The sequence below is a fragment of the Bos javanicus genome, chromosome 25 (genome assembly GCF_032452875.1).
Source record: "Bos javanicus breed banteng chromosome 25, ARS-OSU_banteng_1.0, whole genome shotgun sequence".
Taxonomy (NCBI): domain Eukaryota; kingdom Metazoa; phylum Chordata; class Mammalia; order Artiodactyla; family Bovidae; genus Bos; species Bos javanicus.
In genome coordinates, this window is record NC_083892.1 from 9,267,662 (window position 1) to 9,284,080 (window position 16,419).

Genomic DNA, 16,419 nt, shown 5'->3' on the forward strand with positions numbered 1-16,419 from the left:
GCCACTCAGTTGTGTAGGCTCTTTGCAACTCCATAGACTATAACCCGCCAGGCTCCTCTGCCCATGGGGATTCTCCAGGCAAGAATGCTGAAGTGGGTTGCATATCCTCCTCCAAGCCCATTCTATTGTTTTCCTCTATTTCTTTGCATGATCGCTGAGGAAGGCTTTCTTATCTCTCCTTGCTATTCTTTGGAATTCTGCATTCAGATGGATATATCTTTTCTTTTCTCTTTGTCTTTCACTTCTCTTCTTTTCACAGCCTCCTAAGACAACTGTTTTGCCTTTTTGTATTTCTTTTTCTTGGGGATGGTCTTGATCACTGCCTCCTGTACAATGTCATGAACCTTCATCCATAGTTCTTCATGTCCTCTATCAGATCTAATCCCTTGAATCGATTTGTCACTTCCACTGTATAAACCATAAGGGATTTGATTTAGGCCATACCTGAATGGTCTAGTGGTTTTCCCTACTTTCTTCAATTTAAGTCTGAATTTGGCAATAAGGAGTTCATGATCTGAGCCACAGTCAGGTTCCAGTCTTGTTTTTGCTGACTGTATAGAGCTTCTCCATCTTTGGCTGCAAATAATATAATCAATCTAATTTTGGTATTGACCATCTGGTGATGTCCATATGTAGAGTCTTCTCTTCTGTTGTTAGAAGAGGGTGTTTGCTGTGACCAGTGCATTCTCTTGGCAAAACTCTGTTAGCCTTTACCCTGCTTCATTCTGTACTCCAAGGCCAAATTTGCATGTTACTCCAGGTATCTCTTGACTTCCTATTTTTGCATTCCAGTCCCCTATAATGAAAAGAACAACTTTTGGGGGTGTTAGTTCTAGAAGGTCTTGTAGATTTTCATAGAACTATTCAACTTCAGCTTCTTCAACATTACTGGTTGGGGCATAGACTTGGATTACTGTGATATTGAATGGTTTGCCATGGAAATGAACAGAAATCATTCTGTCATTTTTGAGATGGCACCCAAGTACTGCATTTTGGACTCTTTTGTTGATTATGAGGGCTACTCCATTTCTTCTAAGGGATTCCTGCCCACAGTAGTAGATACAATCGTTATCTGAGTTAAATTCACCCATTCCAGTCCACTTTAGTTCACTGATTCCTAAAATGTCAATGTTCACTCTTGCCATCTCCTGTTTGACCACTTCCATTTTACCTTGATTCATGGGCCTAACATTCCAGGTTCCTATGCAATATTGTTCTTTGCAGCATCGGACTTTACTTCCATCACCAGTCACGTCCACAACTGGGTGTTGTTTTTGCTTTGGCTCCGTCTCTTCGTTCTTTCTGGAGTCATTTCTCCCTCTTATCCAGTAGCATATTGGTCACCTACCAACCTGGGGAGTTCATCTTTCAGTGTCATATCTTTTTGCCTTTTCATACTGTTCATGGGGTTCTCAAGGCAGAAATACTGAAGTGGTTTGCCATTCCCTTCTCCAGTGGACCACAATTTGTCAGAACTCTCCACCGTGACCCATCCTTCTGGGGCAGCCCTACATGTCATGGCTCATAGTTTCCTTGAGTTAGACAAGGCTGTGGTCCATGTGATCAGTTTGATTAGTTTTCTGTGATTGTGGTTTTCATTCTGTCTGCCCTCCAATAAGGATAAGAGGCTTCTGGAAGCTTCCTGATGGGAGGGACTGACAATGGGGGAAACTAGGCCTTGTTCTGATGGGCGGAGCATGCTCAGTAAATCTTTAATCCAATTTTCTGTTGGTGGGCAGGGCCGTGTTCCCTCCCTGTTATTTGACCTGAGACCAAACCATGGTGGGGGGAAAGAAGATAATGGCCTCCTTCAAAAGGTCCCATGCAAGCACTGCTGCATTCAGTGCCCCTGACCCTGTGGCAGGCCACCGCTGACCCACACCTCTGCCGGAGACTCCTGGACACTCACAGGCAAGTCTGGGTCAGTCTCTTGTGGGGTCCCTGCTCCTTTCTCCTGGGTCCTGGTGCACACAAGGTGGTGTTTGTACCCTCTGAGAGTCTGTTTCCCCAGTCCTGGGTAAGTTCTGTAATCAGATCCCACTGGCCTCCAAAGTCAAATTCCCTGGGGGTTCTCAGTCCCTTTGCCAGATCCCCAGGTTGGGAAATCTGTTGTGGGTCCTAGAACTTTCCTAACAGTGTGAGAATTTATTTTGTATAACTGTTCTGCAGTTTGTGGGTCTCTGGGGGCTCTGGGTCCTGGTGCACACAAGGTTTTGTTTGAGACCTCTGAGCGTCTCTGGTGGGTATGGGGTTTGATTCTAAATGCGATTTTGCCCCTCCTACCACCTTGCTGGGGCTTAACCTTCGCCCTTGGACATGGAGTGTCTTTTTGCGGTTGCATCCAACATTCTCCTGTCAATGGTTGTTCAGCAGCAAGTTGTAATTTTGGAGTTCTCACAGGAGAAGATGAGCGCATGTACTTCTACTCTGCCGTCTCGTGTGTGCCCTCCATCCTTATAGACAGTTTATTTATTATACACCGTATTTGGATGTGTTTACATTTCAAGAAGTTGGCTCAGAGTTTGGGATTAATATGCAGCCTTATATAATTTTCATAATTTAAAATAATGTGAAATACATTTCCTATGCATGTTCTTGTATTAATACCATAAAGTCTGATTTTCAGAAATGAAATTATCGGAATTAAGTGGTAAATGCCTAGCGATGCATAGGAAGTAAAATCAGAAAGAGAGCTAAATTAGCACTCCTGCCCAGACAAAGAAGTCCAACCAACTTGAGCTCTCCTCTGAAGCAGTTTAGGTTGTCTCAATTGAGGAGTGTAGCTAGCGTCTAGTGGGTGGAAGCCAAGGATGCTGCTGAACACCTGATAGGCACGGAACAGCCCTTGCAGCAGAGAATTACCTGGCCCCCAATGTCAATATAATATAGAGCTCTTACAAAGAAAAATTTTTGCAAGAAAACATTCACAAGTCCTTTTCATAATACAATTACTCAAAATGACTTCAAAGTGGCTCTGCACTTAAAATATCTTCTTTTTAAGTGAGAATAGTAAATTCTACCCTGACATCCAGCTGCAAACTCTAAATCTCCTTCAATGTTGTCATATTCTACTGGCTGAAAAGAGTATGGATTTTAAAACTGAGCTGAAAATTAATAACTTGAGCTCAGTGAAAACAGCTACCCAGCCATGCCCTGGTAGTAATAGATTAAACTGTAAAGCTGTGAGAAATAACTCACATTAGCTTTTATCAGCTGTCTTGCATTCAGCTACATTGGACGTGAAAGAAAATATCTTTGCTTTATGGCTTTATATGCTAAGTCGCTAAGTCATGTCCGACTCTTCGAGATCCCATGGATTTGCAGGCCGCCTGGCCCCTCTGTCCGTGAGATTTCCCAGGCAAGAAGACTGGAGTAGGCTGTCACTTTGTCCTCCAGGATTTCTGGACATATTTAGCGCTTTATGGCTCTGTTGTGTTGCCGCAAACCACCACTAGAGGGCGGTAGTATTACCTTCTCTTTCACTCTGGCCACTCGGCCTTTCAGAAGCAGGATAAATTTTGGACACATGTTCTGGACGGAGGAGTAGAGATTCATACTCACGTCTATATGTAAAATACTTCTTGTTCCAGTATTTGCCTCCAAATGTAAAATGAAAACCCATCTGATCTAGGGCCTGATCCCTTAAAATAACAGTTTGCAGACTTTTTACAATCGTCAGAATAAACGGAAGGGCTTATAAAAACCAGATTCTGAGTCATGCTCTTAGAGATTTAACAGGCTTAGTTTAGAATCCGCACTTTCACAAATATTCCATGTGTGCGTTAAACGATTCAACTGTTTCACATACGCATGTGCATGCACACACACACACACATACACAACTCTCCATTTTGTTAATCTAACAGAAGCCTGCAGTAATAGATTACATTAAAGACCCTAATTCTTTGCTTCTGCCCTCACCTCTGGATTCTTTTCCCTGAAGGAGGGAGCTGATTTCACCTCCTATGAACCTGGGTAAGATTTGTAACCTGCTTGGCCAATAGAAGGCAGAGAATAATGGTATCTTAATTGCAAGCTTAAGAGGCTTTATGTGGCCACTTGCTCTCCTGCATCTCTACCATCACATGAGATGACACCTGAGTCAGTCTGATACAGGACAGGAGACAGGAAGGAGGTTGAGCCGCCCCAGTCACTTCACCCAAGGGCATCACCAGCCAACACCTAGACCTGTGAGCATATCCAGCCAAGGTCAGCATACCCACCCATCCAAACCCTAGCTGGTCCCGGACGTGTGAACAATGAACACTGATTGTCGTATGCATTGTGGCTGTGGTTGCACGGCAGTAGCTAACTCACCCGCTATCTTGCAAGCATCCCCCGTCAATCAAGGGCTTCCCTGGTGTCTCAGACGGTACAGAATCCGCCTGCAAATGCAGGAGACCCGGGTTCGATCCCTGGGTCAGGAAGATCCCCCGAAGAAAGAAATGGCAACCCATTCAAGTATTCTTGCCTGGAGAATCTCATGGACAGAGGAGTCTACAGTCCATGGGGGTCACAAAAAGTCAGATACAACTGAGCGACTAAGCACGCATGGACTGTCAATCAAAGCAGGCGACTTTTGGGGAGATCAGAGACAAAGGGAAAGGCTTTGCCTCCTTGCTGTACTTAACTGCTCTTCCCATCACTTTCCCACCAATCAAATGGGCACACCAGGGTCTGCCCTCTCTATTGGGTGGGTGGTCACAAGAATCAAATGATACAGTTCATACGAAGGCACTTTGTAAGCTGCAGTTCTGGGTTGGTCTGGAAGCACAATGCCCCACATGGTGACAGGGCCGGGGTGAACACTGCTGCACCATCTGTTTCATCCTCGTGCCCCTGTATACAGACTGGCCCTTGCCTTCCCGCCCTCAGCTCTCCTGGTCACACTGCTGCACCATCTGTTTCATCCTCGTGCCCCTGTATACAGACGGGCCCATGCCTTCCCGCTCTCAGCTCTCCTGGTCTTAGCTTCAGAGTCATCTCATCACTGAGTCCTCACCTAGCCCAGGTTGCTCTCTTTATAATACACTGTTTCCCTCACAGATTATATCCCAATGTGTAGCTTTTTCCTGTTTTCAAACTTCTTGAAAATTTATTTCAATTGGAGGATATTTGCTTTACAATGTGGTGTTGGTTTCTGCTGCCGACTTGTGATTTTACTTATCCTTTTTCTCGTTTATTGTCTGCCCCTCTCCCCCACGACCATGTAGGCTCCATGAGTGCATGGGGCTATCCTGTGTGATACAACCTGTCTCGGTGCCTAGCTCAATGTGTGGCACATAGTACCTGCTCCACAAATATTCAGGGGAGGAGAGACCCTGCGACTAAGTATCATTCTGGCTTTGCAGATTAGGACATGAGGTTTAAAGAGTCTAAGTAGCTGACTCAAGCCTCTTGGCTCCTAATTGCCCAGTCGGGTCGGAACTCTGGTTTACACTCCCTCCCAGGGAGGGTTTGGTTGGTCACAGAAGTCCCAGGCCATGGCCTTCGATGGGGGGCAAGGAAAGCAATGATCAGAACAGAAAAAGGCAAATGAAGGCTCCTGCCCCACGGGTGATGAGTCAGAAACCTCAGCTTCCTAAAGCCAGAGAGGCTCTGTAATTAGTGAGCTCCGGACACCTGGCAGGGCTGCCTCTCCCGCAGGCCATCTGTGCAGGGCTGCACAACGCGGTTCCTCCAGCCCCTTCCACCCGGAGCCCAAGCCCAGAAGCTCGAGGGAGAACTGTGCTCAGAGGAGGGAGAGAGGACGGGCTTTCTTGGAAGCTGGAAGCATCTGATCATACACCCAAGTGTGGCTAAACACTTGCTTCTTTTCTTTTTCTCTTTTTTCGGCCATGCAGTGTGGCAGGTAGGATCTCAGCTCCCTGACCAGGATGGAACCTACTCCCTCTGCAGTGGAAGCGGGAGTCTTAACCACTGGACTGCCAGGAAGTTCCCAAAATATATATTTCTAATTTCCTGTTGGATTGGGATGTCCTACAAGGTCAGCTTGAGAGAGGAAACCCAGTTCAGACAGAGGAGACGGAGGAAATCCAACAAGGGAGAAACAAATCACACGTGTGAATTCCCTTACACCAGTGAGGACATTAGAGTTCACTCTTTCTTGTATTACACATGTCCTCCCCCAATGCAGGGCCTCCCTGGTGGCTCAGATGTTAAAGAATGCGCCTGTAATGTAGGAGACCCAGGTTCAATCCTTGGGTTGGGAAGATCCCCTGGAGAAGGAAATGGCAACCCACTCCAGTATTCTTGCCTGGAGAATCCCATGGACAGAGGAGCCTGGCCGGCTACAGTCCATGGGGTTGCAGACACGACTGAGCAACTAGCACACTCTTCCAATGGATCCATATAAGAAAGACGAGATTGGAGGGGTTGAGGTAGGTGAATCATGCCCCTCCCAAAAGATGTCCACTTTCTAGTTCCAGAAGCTGTGATGTATTACTTTACATAGCAAAGGGACTTTGAAGATGTGATTAAGTTAAGAATCTTGAGATGGGAAGTTTATCCTGGCTTATCAGGGCGAGCCCAGTGTGATCACAGGGTCCTAGGAGGTCAGAGAGAAGAGACGATGCTTTGAAGATGGAGGGAGGGGCCATACACCAAGGAACGCAGGTGGATTTAGACACAAAGGGAAGATATGAATTCTTCTCCTGGACCTTCTAGAAGAAATCAGCCCTGCCAACACCCAACGAAACTAATTTGAGACTTCTGACCTGCAGTAATGTGAGATAATAAATTTATGTTGTTTTAAAGCCACTAAGGTTGTGGTGATCTCTTAAAGCAACACCAGGAAACTATGACAGGTTTGAAAGTAAACTACGAAGCAAATACTCCCAGTGGCAGCGAACAGATTCACCTTGTACCTGAAGTCACATCACAAAAGAGGAAGTGATCCTTTTCTGTTCACTTACTGAGTAGATCAAGTAGGTATGGTCCTGATCATTTTTAACACCTGCGCTTCTGTTACTAACCTCTTTTCTTATATGTATATATATATATATATATATATTTTTTTTTCCTAATTTGGCATCACTCAGTCTTACTTGTGGCACACAGGACCTTCAATCTTTAGTCGCAGTATGTGAACTCCAAGTTGTGGCATGAAATCTAGTTCCCTGACCAGGAATCGAACCTGGCCCCCCTGCATTGGCAGCACAGTCTCAGCCCCTGGACCACCAGGGAAGTCTCTAACCTCCTTTCTTAGTTAAGTAAGAGCAAGGGGACTTCCCTGGTGGCCCAGGGGCTAAGATTCCACACTGCCAATGCAGGGGGCCCTGGTTTGATCCCTGGTCAGGGAACTAGATCCTCCATGCCACAACTCTGACCTGGTTCAGCCAAATAAATAAATATTAAAACTATATATTCTTTAAGAAAAAGAGAAAGAGTGGTCCTCAGACTCAAAACCTTCTCCTAACAACCACTTGAAATATGCATTTAATAACATTCTTGGTTTTAATTGTATCTCATTTTTATTGTTCAGTTGTGTCCAACCCCTAGGAGCCCCATGGACTGTGTAGCAGGCTCCTCTGCCCATGGAATTTTCCAGGCAAGAATACTGGAGTGGGGTGCCATTTCCTACTCCAGAGAATCTTCCCAACCCAGGAATCAAACCCACATCTCTTGCATCTCCTGCATTCGCAGATGGATTCTTTACCACTAGTGCCACCTGGGAAGCCCATCTCATTTCTAACTGGGTGACTAATGACAACTGAGGTTGGTCTCCAACTTTATGAATTTGGAATAAATTATAAATTTAGTTTTTCTTCTAAATAAATGCATTTATATAAAAGAGAGTTGATTTAAGGGGGAAAAAATGTCCAGTCAATGATAGCACAGAATGTACATACCTACCAGCAAAGAGCATGCAGATGGCATATGGATGAATAATGTTTGGTAAACACTAGCTTAGCTGTGGGACGATAAGGAACTGAGCTTCTGATGGGGTTTAGCAGGCACCAGCCTTTCTGCCTGCCCAGTGTCTGAGTTTCCCTCTTTTGTTGGGGGCATTCCCTTCTTTCTGAGTCTTTGTGGGCTGCAGAACTTACCTCCCCTGTAGAAACGGAAGATGCTTGATAAGCATTTCCCAGCCTCCCTTGCAGCAAGGCCATGGTCACGTGACCCAGTCTTCACCAATCAGATGCACCGTGCCCGGCTCTGAATCTAAAGCAGTCAGGGTAGCACAGATGCTTTCCATAACATCAAGTTCTCGGTGCAAGCAGAATCATGTTGTGATGACAGCAGTGGTTTCCTTAGAAAACTGAGTTCTGTGGAACCATCCAATGTGGTGTGGGGAGTTGGGGGTGGCTACCTGACTTCCTTTTAATAGATTTATGATTTAACTTTTTTTTTCTATTTATTTTTTAGCCACACGTGCAGCATGTGGGATCTTAGTTACCCAACCAGGGATAGAACCCATCCCCCTCTGCACTGGAAGCATGGAGCCTTAACCACTGAACCACCAGGGAAGTCCTTTCTTTTCTGTTAAGTCAGCCAAAGTCGCTGGTGCTTGCAACTCAGGACCCTGATTAAAACAGAATGTGGGTGGTATAAGCCACAGACACAGTGGTGGAGCAGAGAGCAGCTGGGACCCACTTTCCAGGCTGGGAGGCGGTGGCCCAGGCATTGCTATTGCAAACCATTTGGTTTACACCCAGGTTTGGAAGCTTTCTGTAAAGGGCCAGCTAGTTAGGGTTTCACACTTAGGTCCATATGGTCTCTTCTGCAGTTGCTCAAGTCTGCCTTTGAGAGCAGCCTGGAACAGTATGCAAATTAGTGGGCGTGGCTATGTGCCAATAATACTGTGTTTAGAAAATCAGGTGCTTGCCTGGATTTGGCCCATGAACCATGGTTTAACCCTGGTTTAAACTGTCATCTATTTCACACCAACCATGTACCCGTGATGTTGTGAGCATCAGAAAAACTTGTATAAACACATCAGGATGCTCCTGCAAGAAAAAGTCAATCTTGGGCCAAAGATGGTTCATTTAACGACAAAAATGGAAGAAAATATGGCTTTATTGAGATTCTTTCTGCCTGAGACCGGCAATCTAAATTGGTGGAGAATCCAGTGATTGGGAGATTTACAGGGATAAGCAAGTCAGATTCAAAAGCAGAGGCTGGTAAACTTTATTTGTCAAGGGCCAGATAATAAATATTTTAGGTGTTATAGGTCACATACGGTCTCTTTTTTGCATTTTTTAAATAACTCTTTTTAAAAAATATTTATTTATTTAATTTTGACTGCTCTGGGCATTCGTTGCTGCGCATGGGCTTTCTCTAGCTGCGGCGAGCAGGGGCTCCTCTAGCTGCGGCGAGCAGGGGCTCCTCTAGCTGCGACGCGTGGGCTTCTCATTGCAGGGGCTTCTCTTGCTGTGGAGCACGGGTTCTTGAGCACACAGGCTTCAGTTAGTTGTGGCACATAGGCTTAGCTGGCCCGCAGCATGTGAAATCTTCCCGGACCAGAAATCGAAGCCTGCATTGGCAGGTAGACTGTTAACCACTGGGACCACAAGGGAAGCCCCAAATAACTCTAAGAATGAAAAAGCATTCCACATTTGAGGACCACAGAAAGGCAGGGCTTTGGCCAGCTAGCCGGTAGTTTGCTAAGCCCTGGTCAAGACTAAGGGTCTGTGATGTGAAGGCAAAAAGCTGGGCAGAAGATAGATGGGGTGATAGGAAAAGATATGTCAGATCCTGTAGCGTTCTTCATCAGACAAAGGATCAGCCTGGGCACACGGCTTGGACTGAAGGCTCGAAGAGACTGAAGCATAAGACTGAGAGGTAGGAATTCTCAGGTCCAAAGATGAAGTCCATCTCATTCATTAAGACCATAAAGTAAAACCACCCTACAATGCTGCTACTGGATCCCTGACTGTCAAAATGTGTGTGATAATAAATTTCTGTTTAAAAAAATCCACATGAGAGCTCTTAGCCTTGCATGGTCAGAGGAACTGAGAGCCTTCAACCCCCAGGGACTACTGAGACCCTTTGTACCCACAAGGAGGAAAGGGCCTCCTCCCCACACCCACCTTAGATAAGGCCTTGGAGGACTGTGGACTAGAGAGATCATCATGCTGAGTGGAACCAGACAAATCCTGCATTGACAAACCCCTGGTCTTACTCCCACCATGGAAGGGAGTTCTTGGAACTGGTAACCAGCATGGAAGCCATGCGTGGACCGCTGGGCACTGATGTTTATCCCGCTCATCCGTTTTCCCAACCGGATCATTTATTGTAGACCTCCTGTTCCTTTCTTCCTATTCCACATCGGGTGCCTTTAGGAGCCTGTGATGACCCTAAGTCATAGAGTCATATGGCCCTCCTGGGCCACAAGGAGCCACACTGGGCCAGATGGATATCAACACATCACCAAGTGACCCTGGAGTGGTTGTGACTTCAGGGTGTGTACCTCCTGGCAAGGAGTATGGTTCATTTCATGAATGTATAACTCTTGACTACTTTTGGCATTCCTTAGGGAAAAGTGAAAGTTCTGGTTTAATTTTTCTTTTTTGGGGGGGTGGGGGGGAGGGAAGAGTGTATTTTTATGATAGTCTTGTTTTCATCATCACCCAACCCTTTAAAGCAGAAGTCTTTTAAATACAAACTGAAGAACGGGACTGGCTACATAACTTGCAGTGACCATCGCAAAAGGAAAATGTGGGGCTGTTTGTCCAAATATCATTAAGAATTTTAAGTCGGTGCTATGCTATGCTAAGTCACTTCAGTCGTGTCCGACTCTGTGCGACCCCAGAGAAGGCAGCCCACCAGGCTCCCCGTCCCTGGGATTCTCCAGGCAAGAACACTGGAGCGGGTTGCCATTTCCTTCTCCAATGCATGAAAGTGAAAAGGGAAAGTGAAGTCACTCAGTCGTGTCCGACTCTTAGCGACCCCATGGACTGCAGCCTACCAGGCTCCTCCGCCCATGGGATTTTCCAGGCAAGAGTACTGGAGTGGGGTGCCATTGCCTTCTCTAGTGCTAGCCAATCGTTAACTGAGCATGGGGCCCTTCGAGGTGTGGGGGCTCCTGTGTCACTGTCGGTCATTCATCCAGAAAGCTGGCCCATGAAAGCAGCAGACCGAGTGAGAAACCCTCCCTTGACAAACTTTCAGCCCCTCCCAGGCTGCTGTACAAGCCACACGTTAGGACCCTGCCACTCAACGTGGCAGCTTCTCTCTCAGGACAGTGGCAGCACTGGGAACACTGGAATCTACTGCTCTGGGCAATTTGGTTTTAAACTTTATTTTTCCATGTACAGTTTCAGATTATACAAAACATAGAAAATGGACTACTTTAAAGGCACATTAAGTAGAAAGGATCTAACTACTCTTAAAATCACATTTGTCCCCAAATCAAGATTCAAACTCAACACCTTTCCCTAGCATCTCCCCGTCACCACTGCACCCCACCCCCAATATACAAAACTGTCCAACTTGCTGTATTGTAAGTAATCTTTCAACTATTAGCGAGTTTAGTAATTCCCATCCAGGCAGATTTTAAATGAGGCTGCAGCATCTATTCAAGCTACCGCGTTTAGTGTGCTTACATACAGGCTTGGGGGGTTAGGTTTCTTCATCACCAGTGAATACAGAGCACCCTAGGGCTTCATCCTCTCGATTAGGGATGCGCAGAGACACACAACCCATTGCAGAGAATGTGGGGCAGGGCGGGGGGAAAATGTCTCCAATTTTCCTGTATTCACATATGAATATATACATTCACGCAGAGCAACAAATCAAGCATTCTCCAAACTTATTTGAACAAAGACCCAAAGTAATTTTAATGCGAGTAATAAAAGTGAGTTAGTCTGTCTTCATTCATAGCCCCTCAATGAAAGAATTACAGTACTGTATAAAAATGTCCTAAAATATGCAAACTACAGTTCCCTCGAATGCAGTTGTCATCAGTAATACATTTGGTCCTAATATTGCCTCTTGGATGTCTTAGCTCATTGTCTCTGTTGTCCTTGAGTAACTGATCATGAGTGCCAAGTGAGGGCTGAACCTACCGATGGGTAAGAAGGCTTGGGTACTGTCTTGCTCATGCCATCACCGCTTTTCCATCACTCCAGGGCACATCGTGTCGTGGGGGGAAAGGAAGCTCTGTTGCTTCACAAAACCTTGGCATCACAGATGGATGTGGGCACTGAATGCTATACAGGAATAGTGGAGAGACCGGCCAGGAAAATCCATGGGTCACATCAGATACCACTCCTGGAGACTTTTGGAAAAGGAAATTCATTCATTGCTTGGGGATGAAGCTTTCTGATTTCTGATTCTAAGGGGTTCTGCTTGTTTCCACTGTGGCTATCAGAGAGTTACAGACAAGCCACCCGAGCAGAAAGCTTGGGGGCACTTACACCCACCTTCCTCCACAAGGTGTATGTAGCATCCTGCCAAGCCCAAGGGTGTACCCTGCTCTCCTACCCCAAACAGGACTAATGAGAGTTTTCCACTGAGGCAGGAAGTGGTCATTTGTCCTGCCTCTGGCTCCATGCTCCCCTGCAACTGTGCTGGTGGCCTCTCTGCAGGGAGCGGGGCCCTGTCTCAGGCAGGATGTCCGGATTGGCCTATGTTTTCAGAGCCTTGCACAGTGCTTGGAACACAGCATTTAGTATTCTGCTGAAACCGAATGGAGTGAACGGGTAAATGGAGAGAAAACCTGATCCTGCATGAAAGAGGTATCCATGGAGACCCTGGATGACTTAAACCAGACATTGCCCCAGCTCCACAGGAAGTGGGCTGATGCTTCATTTAGCAGGAGATCATTTACACGGCACCAGGGCTGACATGCGCAGACAGCTCCCAGGCACACCTCCCGCAGCAGGCTCACAACACAGGAGGGAAAAGGCAGTGAGGGGCAAAGGGCTTTTCCCACAGTCGCGTCCTGGGGTCCCCGTGCTGCCCGATCCTCTCAGAGCCCTAACGACTTGGAGTCCCCGGCCGCATTTACCGGGACCCTGGCAGGAGCGTCCCGTGAGAGGCACGTCCCATGAGAGGCACCCACTGAAGTGTGAGAACCACAGCAATCTGGGGCCCTCCCGGGGCCTCATTCTCTGTCAGGACCCTGGGCCCCTCCAGGGAAGGAAGGGTTTTCCGGGTGCCAGGTGGACTGCACAGCTCCATCCGCGCCGCCTGCCTCAGCTGAGCAGAGCGATATTCAAGCTGATCTAAATCCTCCGGGAGCTTTTAAACGCAGGCAGGCACGGTGTGGGTCCCCTCCCATCCCATGGACCTCTCTTCTGAATCCTTGGTTGTGTTCTCAGCAGCCTTCACCGCTGTTTGTAATTCGTTTCCCTAATCGGTTTTTTAATCTGTCTCCTCCATCAGACAATGAGCCCCATGAGGAGACAGGCCGTCTGGACACGGTTTCCCCCGTGCCTGGCACAAACACTCTATCACTTATGTGGACAGATGAATGAATGGCGAACGGTCCTCTATGGCTCCAGAAGTGGGGCTTAGTAGAAGTCAGGCAGCCTTAGAAGGCAGGGCAGGAGGAGAAGGGAGAGGCCTTCTGAGTTAGGGTAGGGAGAAAGCTGTATCCTCCCCTCCCCACCCCTCGCCCCAGGGTGTTTGGCTATCAGGATGCAAGCCCTGGGACTGGACTTTGGGTGGTCCAGATGTGAGCAGCTGTGGAAGAGGCAGTGAAGAATGAGCCACTGATGGAGGCCAAGGTTCGGGCTTTCAGTGCAGTCTAGACCCACCTCCCCATCTCCACACGATGAGATCTTTAACATATATGAGGCAGTTCTGCTCACCCAGCCCTGGGACCGCTGTGGTCCTCAATTTTAAGGCACCTGAGCATCACCAAGGAGCTTGTTACAAATGCAGGTTCCCAGGCTCCATCCCCGAAGACTCTGATTCTGTAGGTCTAGGAAGGGACCCGGAGAGCCTGCATTTTACAAGGTGCCTGGGGGATCACGTGTGAGCCTAAATCAGACCCCCAGATTAAAGCTCACCTTCCTGAAGGCAAGCAGGTGACACTGTCAGCAAACATGGGTGGCACTTTCTGAAGCCAGTCCATGACAGGAGGGTTGGGGCTCTGGTCTGGATGTAGACAGAACACCGGGGGGCCTATACCTGTTTCTCATGTGGAACTTGGCTAAGCATCCAAGGAAGTTTTCTCCAGTACCCGGACCCCCTCTCCCCACCTTCCACCACTAAACACACAGAGATTCAGTACAGGAAGCTGAGGTGAGGGAGCGGGGCTCAGTGTAGGCCAAACCTAGGGGAAGATGCCCCCAAGACCTGGCTTTTTTGGAGTCTTGTCCATCCCATTACATCCCCGTGGTTATCCTGCTGAACACTTGGATGTGAGCATTGCAAGATTTTTGGCTTTGTCATGTTGAGGCTTTCGGATGGGCAGGAGTTCTGAATTCCAGACTTCATAGTCTATTCTCTGATCTCAAGAACATAAAAACTCTTCTTTTGGCTTTTAAAGGAAACAATGTGTTTGCTAGAAAAACCACACACACAAAAAAACTGATTATATACAAAACGGTTATGTGGATTCTGAACCGCGGCGAAAGCCACCCAGCTCCTGGACTCTATTTGCGCTTCCTCAGTATCAGATACATGAGGCCGCTGATGAAGGTGAAAGCAAAGGCCACCCAGGCGAGGATGAAGGAGTAGCCGAAGCTGCCGCCCGAGGTCTGGGCATACAGTTCTTCGTTCTTCTCGTGAATGTCTTTGCGCCGGTCTGTGTAAATGGAAGCTGCGATCATGACACACAGGCCTGTTGGAAGAAAGCCAGGGCCCAAATAAATCACAGACCACAGTGTGCAACTGGGGACCCGAGGGGACTGTGGTCAGAGCTGAAGACAAATTTCAGGTTTTATTATTAGCAGGCATTTATTTTAGTCTCTTGGAAAGATTACAACTAGTATTTCATGGCAGAATATTGCCCTGTAGCCATTCAGCTGCCCATTCTTGCTGGCTGAATCCAGTGTCATTTGGACAGCCAGCTACCCAGCCCAGAGGGTCATAACTGCTCCAGGACATGGGTCAGCCAGGCAGGAAGTAGTCTGCTTTGCAGGACACATATGGTCTCTATCGCAGCTACTCATCCTGTCCTGTTTACTTGTTATAGTTTATGGTTCTACATATCCCAGTTCTGGCCACAGAAAATTCTACAGTGAAAATTATTACTGTATTATCCTGAAAAGAGGGAGATGAGAGAGGAGAAAGCATTTTTTGATGCTGTATTTTCCCTTGCTTACTGCTTTAGAAACTCTTGGTGGTGGTGGTTTATTAGGTCAGGATGAATGTCAGGAGCTGCAGCAGCCCTTTTGGGGCCATGAGGAGGCCATCACTGACACTCTGAAGATGACAGCACAGAAGGATGGAAAGAGTGGAGGGTTCCTGATGCTACTGCTGAGCTGCCAGAACAACTCTGGCACCTTCCACCTTCAAGCTATTTGTTATATTAAAAAAGTAAAGTTTTTGTGCCTGAAGTCATTGCAAATTGGATTTCTCTCTTAATCGCAGCTGAAAACATCCTTACTGAACCATCAGCATTCACAGATATTAGTGGTACAATGAGGCTAAGTACCCAGATTTTCCTTGCGGGGAGAGCTATGCCTATCTCCTCTCTACCAAGGCAGCAACTCCTACTTACCCTACAGATCCTAGCTCAGGCTTCCCATTTTTAGGACACCTTTCCTGACGCTCTAACTAAATCCAAACTCTGAAGTGCAGAAAACATCCCAGCTCCTGACCCCTCCTTTCCAATTCCTCACCTGCCACTCTCCTCCCACCAGAATACTCATGGTTGGCTGCGAAGGGAGTGTTTATTCTGGGAAGCCCGTCATTTCACTTACAAGCCATGAGCTGGATGATGGAGGTTAAAACAAATCTCTCTCCCTGCTTGAGGCGGAAGAGTTGGAGCAAGAAGATCAGAAAGGCGATGCAGCAGAGGATGGTGGACAGGATCATGGTGGCCTGGACCGCCTGCACCGTGGAGAAGTCTGTGGGAAAAGGGGCAAGAGTACACGGCTAAGGCCCACAGACCACCTGGGCCCCTGAGGAGCATGGTGACAGCCCCAGCGCAAAGATGGAGCCAAGAGGCCACGTGGCTTCCACTGGCACAGAATGAGCACATGTGCAGCCAGTGAGTCATCCCAACACCCACTCTGTCCACTTGTGCAACTGACCAGATGATCCCCAATGTCCTTATCTGGAAAACGGTGCAAGAACCACCCACTCTGCAGTCTTCCTAGTCTGGGTATTGCCCCCAGATGCCTGGCTCAATGGCAGGTTTTTGTTTTTTTTTTTAAGTACAAACCCTCAGATCCTGAAAGATTCTGGATCAAGAGGTTGGAATGAGATGGGTTGGGTGGGGATTGGGGGTCCTGCACCTTATAAAGACCTCAAAAGGGATTCTTAGACATATGGGGCTCACGGGGCTGAGGGACCTTCTGA

The 16,419-nt window shown here is 47.3% G+C and overlaps 1 protein-coding gene and 1 long non-coding RNA gene across 3 annotated transcripts in view; both read right to left on the reverse strand.

The window, feature by feature from the left end:
• Window positions 1-9,000: 9,000 nt before the first annotated feature.
• On the reverse strand, window positions 9,001-10,771 carry LOC133238232 (uncharacterized). The gene is made up of 2 exons (XR_009733477.1): window positions 10,032-10,771; window positions 9,001-9,475 (listed from the first exon to the last, which is right to left on the reverse strand). It is a non-coding gene; the product is annotated as an uncharacterized LOC133238232 (long non-coding RNA).
• Window positions 10,772-11,217: 446 nt separating this feature from the next.
• EMP2 (epithelial membrane protein 2) overlaps window positions 11,218-16,419 on the reverse strand; it is a 45,608-nt gene continuing 40,406 nt past the window's right edge. For both annotated transcript variants that reach the window (XM_061401116.1, XM_061401115.1), the window contains exons 4-5: window positions 15,819-15,965; window positions 11,218-14,734 (exon numbers count right to left, since the gene is read on the reverse strand). In XM_061401116.1, coding sequence (XP_061257100.1) covers window positions 14,547-14,734; window positions 15,819-15,965 — 335 coding nt within the window. In that variant the 3' untranslated portion in view covers window positions 11,218-14,546. The remainder of the gene's footprint in view (window positions 14,735-15,818; window positions 15,966-16,419) is intronic.